The 21363-nt window shown below is 47.4% G+C and overlaps 1 protein-coding gene across 1 annotated transcript; it reads left to right on the plus strand.

Annotated features, from left to right (window-relative positions):
• Positions 1-7184: 7184 nt before the first annotated feature.
• Positions 7185-21193, plus strand: Ttc24 (tetratricopeptide repeat domain 24). The gene is given in 14 exon segments (XM_075979211.1): positions 7185-7212; positions 7416-7617; positions 7619-7668; positions 7671-8147; positions 8338-8521; positions 9944-10088; positions 10207-10317; positions 10631-10729; positions 11705-11721; positions 11830-11897; positions 11900-11923; positions 12876-12972; positions 17083-17147; positions 21060-21193. Coding segments are annotated over 14 exon segments (1701 nt in total).
• Positions 21194-21363: the final 170 nt, after the last annotated feature.

Raw genomic sequence — 21363 nt, forward strand, 5'->3', positions numbered from 1 at the left:
AGAACCTGTAAGAAAAGACTGTCCACACTACTTACAAAACTGGTGAGATGACTACCTAGAAAGATAATATTCTTTTTATACAGAAATATTTCACGTAAGAATGATACAATATGAAGAGTGGACATGATTACAACACATATGAAATTGCCAAAAGGAAAACGTCAAAATCACAGTGAAAGACAACTAAGACCTAAGCACATGTGCATCTTCCCATGGGCCTTACTCTTCCTTTTCCAGAGATTCCCTGCAGTGTGGAATGAAAGCCCAAGGGTTCCCCAGGTCCCTTAAGGATCCCATCCTGTGGCGCCTTTGGTAACTGCTGAATTTTAAGGGGCATCTAAGTCAGCTACATTATCTTGACCTGGAGCCCAGAACCTGGGAATAAAGAGTGTGCCCTTTGAAGGTTCTGCCGTACAAGACAACAGGCATATTTGCCTGCTGGCAGGCTTACTTCTGCAGGTTCCCACAGAGCAGTGCTCTGGGCAGCCCCTCCCACAAATGCCAAGCCCCTTTCCTGGGAATCTGGCAAATAAGAATATGATCATTGTTTACAGTAAAAAACATGGTTCAACTGTCTTGTGCAATCTTCATGTCTGCCTATGGCTTTCCCTTCCCTATGTGACTTTGTCCTGTGCACCTTGACAACCAGCCTATTTAAGCTCCTTGGCAACCTTCTCAGATGTAACTTCAGACGACACCGAAATCTGATCTATGGTTATTACAAAGACACAAAAAGCATGACTCACGCAGAAGCCTACCCCCATGTTTGGGTGGGTGCTCTCTTTTCCCCTATTATCAGATGTGCTTACATCTGTGTTCAGAACTCTTATTAATAAAACTCCAATTCTGTTTCATTCTGACTTGTCCTGCAATTTCCTTTCTGCAGCAAGATCAGAACCCTGGCTTTACCTGTAGCGGATTCTGAAAAGAACTCAGGCAGCTCCAGGTGGCAGCGTAGAGCTGAGCCTCTGGCGCCTGATAATCCAAGTTGAAAATGGAAGACTTTACAGCTTAAAGGAGAGGGGCATTCCACACAGTGGCAGTAGAATGTGCAAGAATATTAGGGACACTGAACTTATCTTAGTGATGGGGAGGAAAGGTCTCAGGGAGAAGGATACGTCCCACACACCTCAGGTACCTTGCCACGGCACTGAAACCAGGGCTGGTGAGCAACTCCCCGCCCATTAGATGCAGGTCAGAGCGGTTTTAGGCTTTAGAGAAGATGACAGCCAGGGCTTGGAGACAGTGAGACTGGGTACAGACTAACTGGGAAGCTGCTTCAGTGTTGCAGGGGACAGATAAGATGGCTTCACTAATGAAGACAAAGATAACATCTATAGTGAGAAAGGGGGTGGGCACGGTGTGTGCTTGCTTCTCTGACCTGCATTTCTCCCTTCTCCCTTCCCCTCAGGCCACACAAGCTGCGTGGACAGGCAGGACTCAAGCCTCACAGCAGATATTTGAAAAGGCTTTATGATGGTTGTTACTAATTGTCAACTTGGCAGCATCACCTGGAAGCTAGGCCTCTAGGCACACCTGTGTGTGTGTGGGTATTTTATTATGGTCATTTACGTGGGAGGACCTTCTTAAACTGTGGGAAGTACCATTCCCTGGACAGGAGATCCCAGACTATTTAAAGTGAAGTTGAGCAGAAAGCATTGCATCTGTCCCTCACTGTTTCCTGACTGGAGATGCAGCTACTTTAAGCTCCTGTTGCTCTGGCTTCATACCATGATGAACTATGAGCTAATACAAATCCTTTCTCTCTTCATATATATATATATATATAGAGAGAGAGAGGCCGTCTCTTGCTCTCAGCCCTCTTCGGTTGCCTACGGTTCTTTGTACAAGGGCGAGCCCTCAGGGGCTTTCCCCTATTCATTCTGGCATGCCCGTTGGAGTCTCCTTGTTCAGCTCATGTTTGCTTAGTTATATCGGTGAGCTTTTATGGGTGTAGCTTCTGGCATTCCTAGAAGACACAATCTGCCAGAAAACTCTCTGAACTTCTGGTTCTTACAACATTTCTACCCCTTCTTCCACAGTATCCCCTGGGCCTCTTCCCAAACCTTCTTGTGTATTTAATGCCCCATCCCTAAAGAGCCCCTGGCCAGGTCACTTGTACACTGCTGTTCCCCTCTCTGTTGTTCCTCAACCCCGGTATCCCCACCCCCATCCTGGCAATGGTCCTGTTTCCTTTCCAGGTGTCTGCGGTCATTTCAGGCTGTGTTCTCACATCTGAAGGTTTGGAGCCGGGAACCTCTGGTGAGAGAGAACATGCTGTGTTTGTCCTTCTGGGTCACAGCTACCTCCCTCAATAAGATCTTTTCTTGTTCTATCCATTTATGTGAAAAATTCATGATTTTATGTTTCTTCACTGCTGAGTAGTGGTGTGTGTTCCACAGTGTGTGTGTACCACATTGTTATTGTGAGGTTGTTCCATTTCCCAGCTATTGTAAACAGAGCAGTGCACACGGCTGTGGAGTGTGATGTCGAGTCATGTGGGCACATGCCAAGGAGTTGTATGGCCCAGTCATACAGTAGACTTAATTTTAGCTTTGTGAGAACTCCCATGCTGATTTCCAGAGTGACCAGTTTCCAATCCCAACAGTGAATGAGGATTCTCTTTTCCCTCTCCAGCACTGGTTGTCGGTTGTGTTGTTGATGTTATGCCCAAATCCGTGGGTCCCCACAAAAGCCAACAAGGAAACCGAGCCCCATATGTAAAAGCCAAGAGCCTTTATTTTAATCAAGTTTGCAAACTCGGTCTCTCCGCATGTCCAACGTATTGGAATAACTGGAGAGCCCCGAGCTCAGTTAGAGTTGGGTTTTTATAATAGTAAAGGTGGGGGTGAGAGGTCTCTGAGGTTCAGGACCCCTGATCAGCTGACATTTGTCTAGGGGTGTCCTGGTGAGGTGTGCTGGCAGGTGATCCTATCTACAGCAGTTGGAATGTCAGGCATTTCCTTTGAAAGGTCTGCTCCTGTGTAGTGGTCTGGTTATCTCAGTTTATGGTTCTTCCTGCAACCCTGCTTCGGGGTAAACTACTGAGACTCTGGCCTCTTATTAAATTTATGAGGGCTGAGTTCTACTCTGGCAGGTGATAATGGTTGGACATAAATAACTTCCTTTGGCTGACCTGTCAGTACTTAGCTTTTCATGGCTAGCCCCCACAGTTGATATTAGCCATTGTGACTGGGGTAAGATTAAATCTCAAAGTTGATTTGATTTGCATTTCCTTGATTACTAGGGAGAAAGAACAATTTTGGGAATATTTCCTAGACAATTATTTTTTTTCTTTTTAGAACTCTCTATTCAAGTTCCAGGTCCATTTCTTGAAAGGGTCATTTGGTTTTTTGACTCTTGTTTTTTGAATTCTTTGTATATTATGGATATTAGCCCTATGTCTTAGCTGGAAAGATTCTTGCCAATTCTGGGGTTTCCCAGAGCTGATTGTTTCCTTAGTTGTGAGATGTTTCTTTACTGTAGGGAGCCCCCCTCTTGTCTACTGTTGGCTTTATTTTTTTTCATTGTGATACATTTTTTATTATCTTTTTTTCCCATGATATTTATTGAGCTCTATATTTTTCTCTGCTCCCCTTCCTGGCTCACCCCTTCCCTCTTCAACACCCCCTCCCCAAGGTCCCCATGGACCTCCCAATTTACTCAAGAGATCTTGTCTTTTTCTACTTTCTACTTTCCATGTAGATTAGATCTATGTAAGTCTCTCTTAGTCTCTGCATTGTTGTCTAAGTTCTCTGGGATTGTGGTTTGTAGGCTGGCTTTCTTTGCTTTATGTTTAAAAACCACCTATGAGTGAGTACATGTAATAATTGTCTTTCTGTGTCTGAACTACCTCACTCAAAATAATGTTTTCTAGCTCCATCCATTTTCCTGCAAAATTCAAGCTGTTATTATTTTTTTCTGCTGTGTAGTACTCCATTGTGTAAATGTACCACATTTTCCTCATCCATTCTTCGGTGGAGGGGCATTTAGGTTGTTTCCAGGTTCTGGCTATGACAAACAAAGCTGCTATGAACATAGTTGAGCACATGTCCTTGTAGCACGATTGAGCATCCTTTGGATATATACCCAAAAGTGGTATTAGTGGGTCTTGAGGAAGGTTGTTTCCTACTTGTCTGAGAAATCGCCACACTGACATCCAAAGGGGTTGTACCAGATTGCATTCCCACCAGCAATGCAGAAGTGTTCCCTTTTTCCCCACAACCTCTCCAGCATAAGTTGTCATCAGTGTTTTTGATCTTGGCCATTCTTACAGGTGTAAGATGGAATGTCAGGGTTGTTTTGATTTGCATTTCTCTGATGACTAAGGATGTTGAACATTTCCTTAAGTGTCTTTCAGCCATTTTAGATTCCTCTGTTGAGAGCTCTCTGTTTAGATCTGTACTCCATTTTTTTTATTGGATTACGTGATCTTTTGGTGTCCAATTTCTTGAGTTCTTTGTATATTTTGGAGATAAGACTCTGATGTGGGGTTAGTGAAGATTTTTTCCCGTTCTGTGGGCTGTTGTTTTGTCTTGTTGTCTGTGTCCTTTGCTTTACAGAAGCTTTTCAGTTTCAGGAGGTCCCATTTATTAATTGTTTCTCTCAGGGTCTGTGCTGCTGCGGTTATATTTAGGAAGTGGTCTCCTGTGTCAATGCGTTCAAGTGTACTTCCCACTTTCTCTTCTGTAAGGTTCAGTGTGGCTGGCTTTATGTTAGTTCTTTGATCCATTTGGACTTGAGTTTTGTGCATGGTGATAGATATGGTTCTATTTTCATTTTTCTACATGTTGATATCCAGTTATGCCAGCACCATTTGCTAAAAAAATTTTCCATTTGATATTTTTTTGTCAAAAATCAGGTGTTTAAAGGGGTGTGGATTAATATCCGAGTCTTTTATTCAGTTCCATTGGTCCTCCTGTCTGTTCTTATGCCAATACCAGGCTGTTTTCAGTACTGTAGCTCTGTAGTAGAGTGTGAAGTCAGGGATTGTAATGCCTCCAGAAGTTCTTTTATTGCCCAGGATTGTTTTGGCTACCCTGGGTTTTTTGCTTTTCAAAATAAACTTGAGTACCATTCTTTCAAGGTCTGTGAAGAATTTTGCTGGGATTTTGATGGGCATTGCGTTGAATCTGTAGATTGCTTTCGGTAAGATTGCCATTTTTACTATATTAATTTTGCCTACCCAAGAGCATGGGAGGTCTTTCCACTTTCTGATGTCTTCTTCAATTTCTTTCTTCAAAGATTTAAAGTTCTTTTCATACAAGTCTTCCCCTTGTTTGGTTAGAATTACTCCAAGATATTTTATGCTATTTGTGGCTATTGTGAAGGGTGTTCATTCTCTGATTTCTTCCTCAGCCCTTTTATCATCTGTGTACAGCAGGGCTACTGATTTTTTTGAGTTAATGTTGTGCCCTGCTACATTGTTGAAAGTGTTTATGAGTTGTAGAAGTTCCTTGGTAGAATTTTTAGGATCACTTATGTAAACTATCATACCATCAGCAAACAGTGAGAGTTTGACTTCTTCTTTTCCAATTTGTATCCCTTTGATATCCTTTTGGTGTCTTATTGCTCTAGCTAGGACCTCAAGAACTATATTGAATAGAAATGGAGAGAGTGGACAACCTTGTCTTGTTCCTGATTTCAGTGGAATCGTTGGGAGTTTCTCTCCATTTAGTTTGATGTTGGCTGTTGGCTTGCTGTATATTGCCTTCATTATGTTTAGGTATGTTCCTTGTATCGCTGCTCTCTTCAAGACCTTTATCATGAAGGGATGTTGTATTTTGTCAAAAGCTTTTTTGGCATCTAATGAGATGATCATGTGGTTTTTATTTTTCAGCTTGTTTATATGGTGGATTGCATTGACAGATTTTTGTATGTTGAACCATCCCTGCATCTGTGGGATGAAGCCGACTTGATCATGGTGATGGTTCTGATGTGTTTTTGGATTTGATTTGCCAGTATTTTATTGAGTATTTGCATCAATTTTTATGAATGATATTGGTCTGTAATTCTCTTTCTTAGTAATGTCTTTCTGTGGTTTGGGTATCAGGATAATTGTAGCCTCATAAAAAGAGTTTGGCAATGTTCCTTCTGTTTTTATTGTATGGAATAATTTGAGGAGTATTGGTATTAGTTCTTCTTTGAAAGTCTTGTAGAATTCTGAGCTGAAACCATCTGGTCCTGGGCTTTTTTGGTTGGGAGACTTTTGATGACTGTTTCTATTTCTTTCTCTTTTTTTAAAAAAAGATTTATTTATTATGTATACAACATTCTGCCTCCATGTATGCCCGAACGCCAGAGGCGGGTGCCAGATCTCAGTACAGATGGTTGTGAGCCACCGTGTGGTTGCTGGAAATTGAACTCAGGACCTCTGGAAGAGCAGTCAGTGCTCTTAACCTCTGAGCCATCTCTCCAGCCCCCCTGTTTCTATTTCTTCAGAAGTTATAGGTCTGTTTAATTTGCTTATCTGGTCTTGATTTAATTTTGGTAAGTGATATTTATCTAGAAAGTTGTCCATTTCCTTTAAGTTTTCCAATTTTGTGGAGTACAGGTTTTCAAACTATGACCTGGTGATTCTCTGTTTTTCCTCCATGTCTGTTGTTATGTCCCCCTTTTCATTTATGATTTTGTTAATTTGAATATTCTCTCTCTGCCTTTTGGTTAGTTTGGATAAAGGTTTATTTTGTTGATTTTTCTCGAAGAACCAACTCTTTGTCTCATTGAGTCTTTGTTTTGTTCCTATAAGCAGTTGTTAGTCATCATGTGGGTGCTGAGAACCAAACTCGAGCCCTCTGCAAGAGCAGCAAGTGCTTTTCACTGCTGGGCCATTGCTCCAGCCCCTTTTAGTAAACTTTCATTGAAATCTAGTTGTTCCATGTGTTCCCAGGCTAGAAGAAGACAAGAGAGTCACCCTTGCTAACCCTATGTGATAAATGGGGCCAGTGGCGCAGCTCAGCGGCAGAGTGCTTGTCCTGAATTCTGGGTTCAATCCTCAGAACTGGGGGTTGGGGTTGGTGGAAGACTGGGGAGAAAAGGCCTATGAAATTACAGAAGTTTGTCGGGACCTTTGCTTGTTTGGTGTTTGGTTTGTGTAGCAAGGGGGATTAATTCACAGAAGGGGTCTGAGCACTGAAGCTCTGACAAAGGACAGAGGAAGAGTTCTATGAAAAATGGGAGACAGAATGCTGCCCAGTGTGACACAGGAGGCAAGGTAAGAGTCCGGAGAACTTCTTAGTCCCCTGAGGTCAGAGGTAGACCCAAATTTCCTTTAAGGGATCCTACTGGAAGGGTAGAGGGGGGAGCAGAGGCTGACACGCTGACCCCTCTGTTCTCTGGTGTCAACCCTAGGTCTTCCCCTGTCCCCAAGGACAGCCACCCAAAGCTTGAGCCTGTGCCCAAATCGTCAAACTGTGGGAAGAAAAAGGAGAAAAGAAAGTGGCTGCAGCAAGAAACCAATGTCCAGACCCTCACCAGGGCTGGCCTCATAGCTCTGCAGGCTGGTCAGGTTCAGGAGGCCTTGGGCAGCTTCCAGAAGACCTTCCTGCTAGCCTCCAAGGTCCCATCTTCCAGAGACAGCTCTGTTCTTCAAGCCTGCGCCTTCAATCTGGGTGCTGCCTCCGGTCATAGGACTTGAGCTACTTCTGAGAGCCCATCCTGAAGAGAAGTCCAAAGCTGGTGTCGTGCTGACCAGTGCTTCAATGTGGCTTTGGCTTATCAGGCGCTTGGTGAACTGACCCAAGCTTTGGACTGGTACCATAGGGCTCTGGGCCATTACCAGACCCAGGGTGACCATGGGGAAACACAGGCAAAAATGGGAGCGTGCTGTCAGGCCCTGGGATGGCCTAAACAAGCAGCCTGCAGTTTACAGGAAGCAAGCCAGGCCTATGCTCATGCAGGCCAGCACTGGGATGCAGCCCTGGCTCAGGTGGCTGCCGTAAGATGCATGCTGAGCAGTGGGCAACGTGGGTTGAGTGAGGCGCTGCAGGTGATGCATGCTCTGGAGGATCACTATGAGCTGATGCTGATGCTGACCAGAGCACTGATGGAGGAGCACTGTGAGCTGATGCTGATGCTGACCAGAGCACTGATGGGGGAGCACTGTGAGCTGATGCTGATGCTGACCAGAGCACTGATGGGGGAGCACTGTGAGCTGATGCTGATGCTGACCAGAGCACTGCTCAGGGCCTGCTAGGTGAGCCTTAGTAAGGAAGGTGTGGGGTCTGAGGAGGTGCCCTGAGTGCTGGGAGGGAACCGGAGGCTGGAGGAGCAGGTCAGGAGTGGACCTGTGTAGCCTTCATCATGGCTCATTTGACTGTCAGTGACTGTGCTCTCCAGGGCTGCTCACTATGCTCCTAGGCATGGCTCACTTCCAACTTCAACTGTTTCCTCTGGCAGTAGAGGCCTTCCTGCAGGCCCTACCCTGGTGTCAACAGCCAGCAGACCAGGCAACAGTGTTTCAGAACCTTGGAGTGACCTGCAATGTCCTTGGCCACTATCAAGAAGCCAAGGCGGCCAAGCTGTATGGTGGGTGTCTAGGACCGGAGAGTGGGGCCAAGAGTAAAGGGTTAAGAAGAGGGTTCAGGACTGGGAATATGTACAGCCGGAACGCTTGCCTGGCATGCACAAAGCCCTGAACTGATTCCCAGAACTCCATACACCGAGTGTGGTGGTGTCTGTCTGTAATATTGGCACTCAGTAGGTGGAGGCAAGAGAGGCAGAAGCCTAAAATTGTCCTTGGCTACACATCAGACCCAAGGCCAGCTTGGGGTACATGGTATCTGTCGACAAAGAAAAAGAGTAAGTTTCTAATGGGCCTGGTGGTGCCCTAGGGTTTGGAGGGGACTGGCAACCTGGAGCAGTGAATTGGGTGCCATATCTGTACAGCTGCACACCCAGTAGCCTTGGGTAGATTGATCTTTGGGACCTTCTGGGACTACCTGAGATGGGAGAAAGGACAGAGCAGAAGGTTGTGTGCTCAGCGGCCTGGAGGTTAAGAGACCAGAAGTGCCGCCCTGAATCTCCTCCATTGAGTGTGACTTCCTATCTCTGAGTTTCAGATTCTACACATAAACATGGAACTATGAGGGCTGGAGAGATGGCTCAGAGGTTAAGAGCACTGGCTGCTCTTCCAGAGGTCCCAAGTTCAATTCCCAGCAACCACATGGTGGCTCACAACCATCTGTACTGAGATCTGGTGCCCTCTTCTGCCCTGCAAGCACACATGCAGACAGAACATTGTATGCATAATAAATAAGTAAATCTTAAAAAAACAAAACATGGGACTATGAGGGGCTGGTGAGGTGACTCAGCAGGGAAGCAGCAGCCTGAGTGCACTCCCCCGGGCCCACGCTGAGGAAGGGAGCACCTATGGGAGCACCTATTCCCGGAAGTTGTCCTCGGACTTCCACCCGTGCACACACACCTACAAAATAAATGTGGAGAAATTAAAACAATAGATAGCGGGGGTGTAGCCTGGTGGTAATGTGCTTGCTTGGCATACACAGGGCCCTGGATTCCATTCCAGGCACTACAAAAACAAACAAATAAAAAATTAAACCCAGCCTCCACACCACGTAAGTGGGACTGTAAATATGACCTGGGTGCCTCCCTAAATAGATTTTTTTTTTTCCTTGCAGGATATGGTGGAAAATCGCTGCTTCAACCCTAACACTCTAGAAGTAGAGACAGATTTCTGTGAATTACACCATTAGGTCCTACATAGTAAGAAGTGGTTTTATGTTGGTTTTGTTATTGTTGTTGTTTGTTTCAAATATCAATCTAACTTTGACTGGCCAGGGAGGCATTTGGGGTAAATGCTTGAGGTGAGAGAGGCTAAACCCGGACAGCCTAGGCCTTTGTGGGTCACCTAGGGGTACTGAGCATGGGTCACCTAGCGGTACTGAGGCTGGGCTCTAGGAACCTGGGACCTCCCTTGCCCCAGCAGCCAAGCCCCTATACAAATGGATACGTTCTGGTTTCAGGGTCGTCGGAGCTTGGGCGGCCTGGCATTCTCACTGAGCCAACTGGAAGACCACAGGGCTGCTTGGGACAGCTATTTCCATGTCCTGCGGCTGTCCAAGAGACTGGTAAGAATGGGAGGGTTAGTTTGGAACTGGGGTAGGGGGCGGCAAAGACAGGGTGCACATGCTGGAAGGGTTTGTGGAACAGGGAACACGAAACGATCTTTCAACCTCTCCTCGTTAGGGACATGAAGGGACAGGGCAGGCCTGTGACGGCCTTGGGGAAGCTTCTGCCAGACTCGGACAACATGACCAGGCCGTGAAATACTGTAAGAGAGCGCTGGCCCAGTGTCAGGTGAGACCTTCCATGATGGCCCCGGCTCTTCCTGCTCTACACATCCAGAAACTGTCTCTGGCTGCCCCCGCGGCCTTTGTTCCTTGCCCTACCTCACTAGAAACACCATCCATTCCAGGTCCTGGGCTGTTACTTGGAGGAAGAGGCAGTCTGTCCACAGTTCAGGGCTCGGGACTCAAGGGCATGGGGTCAGGGCACAAAAAAAAAAAAAAAAGGCAACCGGAGTTCTTGCACTCTCTTTCTGTCCCCTTCCTCCTCCTGCGGATTGCACAGCCCAGTCCATTCTCACTCCCCCACTTTCCCCTTTCCCCAGCATGAACCAGGTTCTGTGCAGGAGCGGCTTGTGGCCAGGCTGGTGGGTGCCAGGAGGGCCTTTTTGGCTCAGGAGAGGCTAGCCCAGGCTCATATCCTGGTAATATGACACCTGAGACCAGGAAGTGGGAGCAAGTTGCCCAGAAAGAATGCTGGGATGTTACATTTAACTGCTCCTGTGTTCATCTGCCTTTGGGTTTGCAGGAAGGATGTATGTATATCAGGTTGTGGGGGTGGGGCAGGGAGGTGGGAGGAGATTGTGTCTGCACAAGGGCTGTACCACAACAGCTTACACTGACTGAGTGATAAATCCATTGGGTGCAAAGACTTGGGAATCGGTCATTGGGTGCAGTTCCCGAAATGGCCACAGGAGGGGGTGGTGCTCCAAGAAAGCCCCAGGAGCTGAATTGTTGATGGGTTTCCCTCCACAGGTCCTCCAAATGCTTTTCTCCCTAGGAAACTCCCCACCCCAAGAACTGACCTCTCTGCCTGGAGCATCCTTCTGCTCACCAAAGCGGAAATCCCTCCCTACTACTTCCTGTGCACCTACCTCTCTATTGTCTCACAGATACCCTATGACTCTCTGATTTCTGTCAACTAGTTGATAACTCAGCCTCCTTACCCAAGGTTGATTTTATTTAATTAATGCAAATGCAAGCTTAGCGTTTACAGTGTGATCAGATTTCCCACAACAGAGGCCCTAAATTCAGTTACCACACTGGGGGGCAGAGGTAGTCATCCTGGAATAGGCAGGGGCTTGGATTAAAAGTCAAAAGACTTGGGCTCCAGTTAAGGTCTTTCACCAACTCTGACAGTACCAGAGGGCTTCAGGCATGACGGGGTAGTGGTCAGGTTATGGTTCAGTCAGCAAGCCTGGTTTGTCTCATAAGATTTAGTAGGTGGGCCTTTATAGATCAAAGGACTCATGTCAGAATTTGATCTCAGAACCCCCCTGGGCTGTCTCCAGCAAGTAGGTCTGTGGCCGGGATGTTGTGGCTCCCTGAAGGCAGCTGGAAGGACAGTGTGACAGCCACGTAGTGATGTTTTTCCATGCCAAAGTCTGTACTTCCCCTAGCCCTCGGCTCCGGGAAGGCTCAGGCCAAGTGCAAGGGTTTGCTGGCCAGAGGTGGAGAGCTGACCACTGGGCTGTCCCACAGCCGGGTCACATTCAGTTCTCTGTCCCTGAAAACCTTTCGGTAGGTGGGAAGACGAAGAGCTGGAAGAGGGCTATGAGGAGAAAGAGGTGGAGGGGCTGGTGAACATGACCCTTTGGCAGAACCTCAGAGACAGGACCGTGAGTGGAGGGAGTGGGAAAAACACGGCCCACTCCTGCAGTCAGAACTCTCTCTCTTGGTGCCCCCACCCAGGCCTGCCACCCATCCCCTGGCTCCCCAGGTTGCTGACCCCTGCAGCAGCCTTTCCACATCTCTGCTTGTCTCCCCAGGGCCTGGTCCATCTCCCCCAAGCCCTGCCCAGATGTGTGTTCCCTCCTGCCCTCTGGCTTTCATTTCCTAACACCTTAGGATGGAGAGCCCACTCTGCTGGGGGACAATGCTTTTACCCTGTAAACATTGGTTTCTTGCACTTGTTTAATAAAATGCTGATTGGCCAGTTGCCAGGCAGGAAGTATAGGCGGGGCGACCAGGCAGGAAGTAGAAGCAGGGCAATGAGAACAGGAGGATTCTGGGAAGAGAAAGAGTCAGCCTGCAGTCATCACCCAGATGCAGAGGACACGAGATGTGACTGCCTCACTGACAAAGATACCAAGCCACGTGGCTAACACAGACAAGAATTATGGGCTAATATAAGTTATAAGAGTTAATAAGAAGCCTGAGCTAATGGGTCAACCAGTTTATGATTAATGTGGACCTCTGTGTGTTTCTTTGGGACTGAACGACTGCAGGACAGGGTGGGACAGAAACCTCAGTCGATACTGTTCCATGTCAGGTACCATGCTGGGCCTTGCTTCTTATTAGACTGTCCCAAAGGCCTTACTACTTGGTGAGCTGGCTTGAACAACTGATATGTTCTTTTCAGTGTGCTCCCTTCTGACACAGGAGCCTATACCGCTGTCAGTAGACAGCCCGTGTTTATCAAGCATCTGGTCCTTACAAGGCATCCTTCATGAAGTGACCGATTCATGCCTGGACATCTACCCCGCTTGACCCCAGCCTGCCTCCTCTCTCCCACTGTGCTGTCCTGGTCATGATGAGGCTGGAATAAATGTATCTGACCCCCTCCACCAGGCTTAGGGGCCACAGTTCATCTTCCATCTGGAGGCCTCAGTCCCAGTGGAGTGGAACACCCCATCATCAGAGCACCCCACAAGCTCCAAGTCGATAGGTAGGTTCCTAGAGGAGGGGTGGAGGCTGGGGGATGGACCGCACAAGAAAAGGATAACTTGTGTGTGGTTGTAAGGTTGAGAGGAGAAAGGCTCCCGTGTTTGGCGGCATCCCTGGCTCCTGCACGGCCTGCCTGCAGGCCTGGGAAAAGCAGAGTCCTGATGCTGCACACAGGGAGCCTGCCTCCTGTGCTTCCCCATTGCCCCATGGCAGGCCCCTCTGCCTCTGTCAGGCCATCCATGTGGACCAAGGAAACCCTCAGAAGGAACCCTCAGAGGACATGCAGCCATTCTGGCTTCTACATGATCATGTGACCTGCGCCTGCTGACCACAGGTCTTACCCCAGCAGGAACTTCTCAATATATGCATTTAGGGGCTTTGGGGAAGGAGCATTCCTGAGCAGGCAGACCGAGGTCTGTTTCTCTTTGCTCCTCCTGGGGAGTCTATAACTATAAATGGTTGGTAGACACCGACCCTTGCTTTTCTGGATTAGGGTGTCAGAACTACTAAGGCCTTTGTCAGTTCTAAAAGTGACTCCCTAGCTCAGCTGACTTTGGGACCACTGACCTCCGAGTCTCCTTTTCTGTGTGGGAGATAGGAATGCCATAGATGAAAGAACAGACACTCCACTACTGCCCCCTGCAGGACACCCCAGGTCATAGCGGCAATAATGATGTGAGATTTATCAGGCCTACACCACAGCCTAAGCACTTACAGGTATCTCCTCCCAGGAGCATGTGAGGGAAAGAGAGTTGGCATGATCCCAGCACTCAGAAGGAGGCAGGACGATCACCCCTTGAAGACCAGCCTGGACTACATAGTGAGATTTATCTTAAAAAATAACAGAACAACTAACGTGTAGCAGGCTTTCTTGGACCACCAGCCCCCAAATCATGACACGGAGACTTATTAGTTATGAATGTTTGGTCATAGCTTAGGCTTGTTTCTAGCTAGCTTTTTTTCTTTTTAACTTAAACTAAGCCACTTCTGTTGATCTATGTGCTGCCTGAGGCTCATTTACCTCATCTGCATACAATCTGTCCTGCTTTCTACTTCCACCACGTCTGTCTGTCCGCCCACCAGCCCCGCCTTTCCCTCTACTTGCTAGCTCTGACAATTCAGCTTTTTATTAGACCAATCAGGTGCCTTGGGTAGACAAGGTAAAACAGCAACACATCTTTACGTAGTTAAACAAATGTTTTATTCCACAACACTAGGGAGGCCAAGACCAGCAGATGTCTGTGAGTTTGAGGCTAGCCTGGTTTACATAGCAAGTTCCAGGCCAGCCAGGGCTATATAGTGAGATTTTGTCTCAAAAAAAAAATGCAGAACAAAACAAAAATCTAACAACAAAACAAAGATGAGGGAAAGGAGGCTCAAAGGCCAAGGGTTAAACTTCCAGTCACACGAACAGTCCCTGAGACAGACTCAGTGGTGCAACCAGCCGAGCAGACCCACCCCCACCTGAGCTGACCCGCAGGCTGCTGGGAGTTAGTGTAAAGTGTGAATCCAGGGCCGACGTGTGGAAGGAATCTGTGTCCTACAAAGACGCATTCAAACTAAGTCACTTTCCTTATTGTAGTCAGGGACTGAGAGCCTAACAGGGCGCATGCTAAGTGAGCAAGCAATTACTCCAGCACTGCTGCAGGCCAAGGTTAGACACTTCAAAACAGCTGCTGCTGAATCACATGCAAAGTGATTCAGACCCTAAGCACCTAGAGTAATCTGGCTCTCCACTTGCAAACTGGGGGTACTGGGGTGCGGAGGGGTGGGGGGGACGGTTAAGAGCATTCATTGTTCTTCTAGAGGACCCACATGGTGGATCACAACTATCCAGAACTCTAGGGAACCAAGGCCATCTTCTGACCTGAGGGCACCAGGCACACATGGAAGTCACAGACATACAATAAAATAAATAAATCTAAAAATAAAGAGAAACAAACTGGAAATCGCGGGTGACAGGTAACCATTAGGGTTTGTATAAAACCATGGAGAATATGGCTGGGTGGCTGGGTGGAGGTGGTGCAGCCTTTAATCCCAGCACTCTGGAAGCAGAGGCAGGCAGATCTCTGAGTTCAATGCCAGTCAGATGTAACCCACTCTTGGTGCTACAGGTTTCATTTGGGGGTCAAAGGTGTCTGTTGGGGCTCTGTCTTCCGTACTATCTGGGGATTCCATTTGGATTTCTTTCATATATGTTTATATTGAAGAAGCTTCTGCTGTAGTTGGGTTCTATGTGACTACTCAGGTGACCCCTGGTGTCATTTGTCCCTCCCTACTGTCTCTCCCTTTTTCTCTCCTGCTCTGTTTGATCTTCCTGTTCCTGTCTCCCCGAAGTCTCTCTTACTATATATTCTATTTCCCCTTCCTTGGGGGATTCTTCCCAGAAGATCCTCCCCCCACCTCGTCCCTTACTCTATACCTAACCTCTGTGGTTACACTGATATACCTATTGAAGGCTTAAGAGCTAACACCCACATATAAGAGAACACATATATGGTGGTTTGAAAGAAAGTGACCCCAAAGAGAGTGGTACTATTAGGAGGTGTGGTCTCGTTAGAGGAAGTACATCACTGTGGTGGTGGGTTTTTCCTGTTGCCTGGAAGACGTGGCACTCTCAACTCCAGCACCACGCTGCCATGCTCCCTTCGTGATCAACTGTAAGCAATGCACCCTCAGCTAAGTGTTTTCTTTATAAGAGTTGCTGTGGTCATGGTGTCTCTTCACAGCAATAGTAAACCCTAACTAAGACGACTTACCATGTTTGACTTTTTGGGTCTGGGTCACCTCATTCAACATGATTTTCTTCTAGCTCTGTTCATTTACCTGCAAATTTCATATTTTAACAGCTGAATAATATTCCATTGTGTAAATCTACCACCTTTTCATTATCCGTTCATCTGTTAATGGACATCCTGGCTGTTTCCATGTCTTGGCTATTGTGAGTAGAGCAGCAGTGAACATGGATGAGCAAGTGTCCGTGTGCTGGGATGCAGAGCCCTTTGGGTGTGTATCTGAGAGTGGCATAGCTGATTTCTATATTTACACTAGCGTCACACTGGCTTTTATAGTCACAAGTTTGCAGTCCCATCAGGATGGTCAAGGCTATGCTAGGCGTTAATGCCCATCTGCTGCGGGAGGTCCTCCCACTCCTCCAGCCAGTAGCCGCTGAGATACCAGCCCATTGGGGTGTGGTCTCTCTCTTTAAAAAAGCGGAGTCTTCCCTCCTCGCTCTTCTCTTCTGCTTTCCTGGTCTCCGCGGGAACGGTGGTTCTGTAAGTCTATTTCCCCATTAAAGCTCTATATATTTTTACAATCTGTCTGCATTCATTTACGCCGTTACACCTATCTTTGCTGGGTGGGTGTTCCAGTCCTTGGTTTCTTTTTTTTTTCTTTTGATATTGTTTGTTTGATTGATTATATGTTTTTGAGACAGTAGTCTGACTGTCCTGAAACTAGCTCTTGTAGACAAGCTGGCCTCGAACTCACAGAGATCTGCTGGCCTCTGCCTCCTGAGTTCTGTGATTAAAAACGTGCACCACTGCCAAGCAACAGCAGCAAGGGTTCTTAACTGCGGACACATTTGTATGCCCCAACTCTTGCATTAGCATGGGGTTTCTGCCTCATCACTGTTTCAGGGATTGGGGAAGTACCTCAGTGATGAAGCACCTGCACGAGGCCATAGGGAGAGAACAAAGAAGCTGCCCCACCCATGACAGCACTGTGCTGGATAGGTTCTGTCAGCTGCTCCACCTCTCGCCCCGTGCTGGAGAGGTCTGTCAGCTGCTCCACCCCCCCCCCCCCCCCCCCCGTGCTGGAGAGGTCTGTCAGCTGCTCCACCAATGATAGCACTGTGCTGGAGAGATTTATGTCAACTTGACACAAGCTAGACTTATTTGAAAAGAAGGAACCTCAATTGAGAAAATGCCTTCACTAGGTCCAGGTGCAGGGCATTTTCTTAATTCATGGGGGGAGGGCCCAGCCTATTGTAGGTGGTGCCATCCCTGGGCTGGTGGTCCTGAGTTTTATAGGAAAGCAGGAAGAACAAGTCCTGATGAGCAAGCCAGTAAGCAGCACCTTCCATGGCCTCTGCATCAGCTCCTGTCTCCAGGTTTCTGCCCCTTTGGGTTCCTGACCTGACTTCCTTTGATGATGGGGATGGAGTGTGGCGTGGAGGTGTGAGCCAAATGAACCCTTTCCTCCTCAACTTAATTTTTGGTCATGTTTCATCATAGCAGTAGTAACCCTAAGACAAGCCTCATACCTTTATCCCAGCCAGTATAAGAAAAGAAGTGGGGCTGGAGAAATGTCTCGTGGTTAAGAGCACTGGCCACGGGCTGGAGAGATGGCTCAGAGGTTGAGAGCACTGGCTGCTCTTCCAGAGGTCCTGAGTTCAATTCCCAGCACCCACATGCAGCTCACAACTGTCTGTGACTCCAGTTCCAGCGGATCTGACATACGTGCAGGTGAGACACCAATACACATAAAATCAAAATAAATCTAAAAAAAAGTACACTATGAAGTCAGGCATAGTGGTGCACACTCTTAATCTCAGCACATGGGAGGCAGAGACAGGCAGATCTCTGTGATCTTTTGATTTGAGGCCAGCCTGGTCTACAGAGTGAACTCCAGAATAGTCAGGGCTCATGGTCAGACTCTGTCTCCAAAACAAACAAAATAACAGCCTCCCCCTTTGGGAGTACTTTATGGAAGTTGGATAGACATCATTTCTGTTCATAAGTGGTCAAGATTTAATTATGGCCATTCTTACCAGTTGGAGGGAAACAAGAGAATGTAGGGTTTTGCTGTACAAAGAGATGAAAATCAGGAAATCTGCTAGCAAAGGAGGAGAGGAAAATGGGTTTTAAGGGGTAAATGACAGTGTCTGCCACACAAGAGTGTGTTGTTGGGTCAGGTAACCAACCATGATTGTGTTACCTGATTGAATATGCTTATCTATGATAGACTAAAACTCCACTGTGAGTTTGGCAGGATTAAAAAGGATTATAGATGCAAAACCTCTGGGGCTCAGCAGGGACTCAATCCATGTGAGTCTTGATTTGGATTTCAAAAGGAAAACCCAAAGGCTCCAGGGCAGGAACAGAAAGGACTGGACTCAGGGACTGCCTTCATGGAAACAGCCCTCATTGGCTGTCTCATGTCTGTGGGTGGGAAACTTTGTCTCATTCTATAGTCACAGCTCATCGGGATGAAATCAGAAGGGATAAGCCCTCATTTACATGTTTCTGCAACTGGGTGATAGAGGATAAGTCTTCCATTCAGACTGTAGGTCTGCCTGTCTTCCATTCAGACTGTAGGTCTGCCTGTCTTCCATTCAGACTGTAGGTCTGCCTGTCTTCCATTCAGACTGTAGGTCTGCCTGTCTTCCATTCAGACTGTAGGTCTGCCTGTCTTCCATTCAGACTGTAGGTCTGCCTGTCTTCCATTCAGACTGTAGGTCTGCCTGCTCAGATCCCAGCACCCACCTTCACTGCCGCTGTCGTATTTCTTTTCTTTTTTCTTTCTTTTTTTTTTTAGTTTTTTTAAAAATTTATTTATTAATTAAAGATTTCTGTCTCTTCCCCGCCACCGCCTCCCATATCCTTCCCCCTCCCCCAGTCAACTCCCCTTCTCTCATCAGCCCAAAGAGCAATCAGGGTTCCCTGCCCTGTGGGGAGTCCAAGGACCTCCCACCTCCTTCCAGGTCTAGTAAGGTGAACATCCAAACAGCCTAGGCTCCCACAATGCCAGTACGTGCAGTAGGATCAAAACCCAGTGCCATGGTTCTTGACTTCTCAGCAGTCCTCATTGTCCGCTATGTTCAGTGAGTCCGGTTTTATCCCATGCTTTTTCAGACCCAGTCCAGCTGGCCTTGGTGAGTTCCCGATAGAACATCCCCATTGCCTCAGTGTGTGGGTGCACCCCTCATGGCCCTGAGTTCCTTGCTCATGCTCTCTCTCCTTCTGCTCCTGATTTGGACCTTGGGGTTGTAGTTCGGTGCTCCAATGTGGATCTCTGTCTCTGTCTCCTTTCATCGCATGATGAAGGTTAATATTCAGGAGGACGCCTATATGTTTTTCTTTGGGTTCACCTTCTTATTTAGCTTCTCTAGGATCACGAATTATAGGCTCAGTGTCCTTTATTTATGGCTAGAAACCAAATATGAGTGAGTACATCCCATGTTCATCTTTTTGGGTCTGGGTTATCTCACTCAGGATAGTGTTTCCTATTTCCGTCCATTTCCATGCAAAATTCAAGAAGTCATTGTTTTTTACTGCTGAGTAGTACTCTAATATGTATATATTCCATACTTTCTTCATCCATTCTTCCATTGAAGGGCATCTAGGTTGTTCCCAGGTTCTGGCTATTACAAACAATGCTGCTATGAACATAGTTCAGCATATACTTTTGTTGTATGATAGGGCATCTCTTGGGTATATTCCCAAGAGTGGTATTGCTGGGTCCAGGGGTAGGTTGATCCCTAATTTCCTGAGAAACCGCCACACTGACTTCCAAAGTGGTTGCACAAGTTTGCATTCCCACCAGCAATGGATGAGTGTACCCCTTTCTCCACAACCTCTCCAGCAAAGGCCAGGTCGTATTTCTTGCCTTTGAAATGGGAATAAAAGACTTGCTGTGAAGTTGAGCTAGTTCATGTCAGCACCTGGCACGTGTCAACATACTATCTACGTCAAAGAAACATGTTTCATGTTGTGTTTTGGTCTTCAGAATCACCAAGCTTTGAGCCAGCCATTGTGGCCCAGACCTGGTATCTCAGCAAGTGGGAGGTGAAATTAGGAGGATCAGACATTTTTGGCAGCAAAAGTTCAAGAGCAACCTAGGCCGCCTGAGATCCTGTGGGCCCCTGAGTTCATGTGCACCTGCCCACACCAGAAACACTCAAAAACAAAACCAGCCTACTTGGTTGCAAGTGTCACCCAGCCCCTTGGCATCCATTCTAACATATTTAGGGTGGAACATTCCACCCCAAGTCCCCTCCTCTGGGAGTTGCACAGTCCAGACTCCACCTCCAAGAAAGCCCGCCAAATGGTGACTGTTTGGTCAGAAACATCACCTCAGCTCCCTGGCACCTTTATACGAAGAGTCAGGGGCTTCATCCCAGCCCCCTGGCATCCATTTTTGGAATACTGGGCAAAGAACTCCACCCCAAACCCCCCTCCTCTGGGAGTTGCCTCAGTCCAAACTCCACCTAGAAAACTAGCCAAATGGTGACCTCTCCCCAGGGAGGGCCAAGCCACTCCCACAGGCTATTTAAACTGCTCCCAGAGAATAAACAGTGGTCTCTGCTTTTCCTCTCAGGTGGTCATTTTGGTTTTCCTATCCCCCTCCCCGTGTTTTCCCGGGGCCACCTGGGAGTGCTGGCACCCTTTAAACCTGGGTAATTTTAATTTGATCTGATTTGATCTTATTGAGATTATTTGCCTTGGCAGAGGTTTGTAGGGCTAGAAAATACGTAACATTTGGAGGTCCCATGGTGTGTGTGTGGGTGTTTTCCCTCTGGCCCAGGCCCACGTGTTGCACACTTCACCAGGCTAAGATCAGCTTTGTCTTGGTGAGTTCTCCTTTGTGAGTACATGCTTCTAGGGTCCAGGGACCATTTATTTATGTTTGTCGATTTTCCGGCTGTTCTGTGCCAGGTGCCAGCGCAAGCAGCGAGGCGGTTCTTGCTGAGGTGGACTACGTGGATAGAGTCATTTGCCACACATCTCTTATGAACCCCCTCAACTTCCCACCTTTTGACTCAAGAACCTTGTCATAGTGGACACATTGCGACAGGCTTGAGTCCCAAGATTTGGCATAGACTTCTAAAATGGGCTCTTGCAATTCGAAGTTGGATTCTCTATCGCCCCAGGCTGCCTTTTACAAAATCTTTATGAATTGGGACGTCCCGTACAGTCTGTCCCAAATGGCTTTCTCTATGCACTGAGTTGGCCTCAGTATGACCTTGACAGTGGGACACAGTGGCCACCAGAGGGAACTCTTGACTTTTCCATCCTCCTAAATGACCATTTGGCACGATATTGCCCTGGCCCTCTGCCACCTACGGGGCCATGCCCTATCTTCCAGCAACTTGGACACTGGAAATCACAATGCCCCCGTGTGGGCTCATCCTCTATGCCACGCCGTGGAGGTTCAGCCTCACCAACATCGGCAAGGGAGACTGTGCCAGCCTTCGAACTACTCACCTTGCAGAGGATTGACGCGGCCCAGACGTGGTGACTCCCATCACCCTCTCCAAGCCTAGGGTAACGCTGCAGGTATCCCGAGGGCCACCTGGGACCTGATATCCATTAAACCTAGGCTTTTTCTAATTCAGTTTGATTTGGTCTGATTTGGATTATTGTGTCGGTAGAGAGGCTTATTGGGCCGG

This window comes from Microtus pennsylvanicus, chromosome 7 (genome assembly GCF_037038515.1).
Source record: "Microtus pennsylvanicus isolate mMicPen1 chromosome 7, mMicPen1.hap1, whole genome shotgun sequence".
Taxonomy (NCBI): Eukaryota; Metazoa; Chordata; class Mammalia; order Rodentia; family Cricetidae; genus Microtus; species Microtus pennsylvanicus.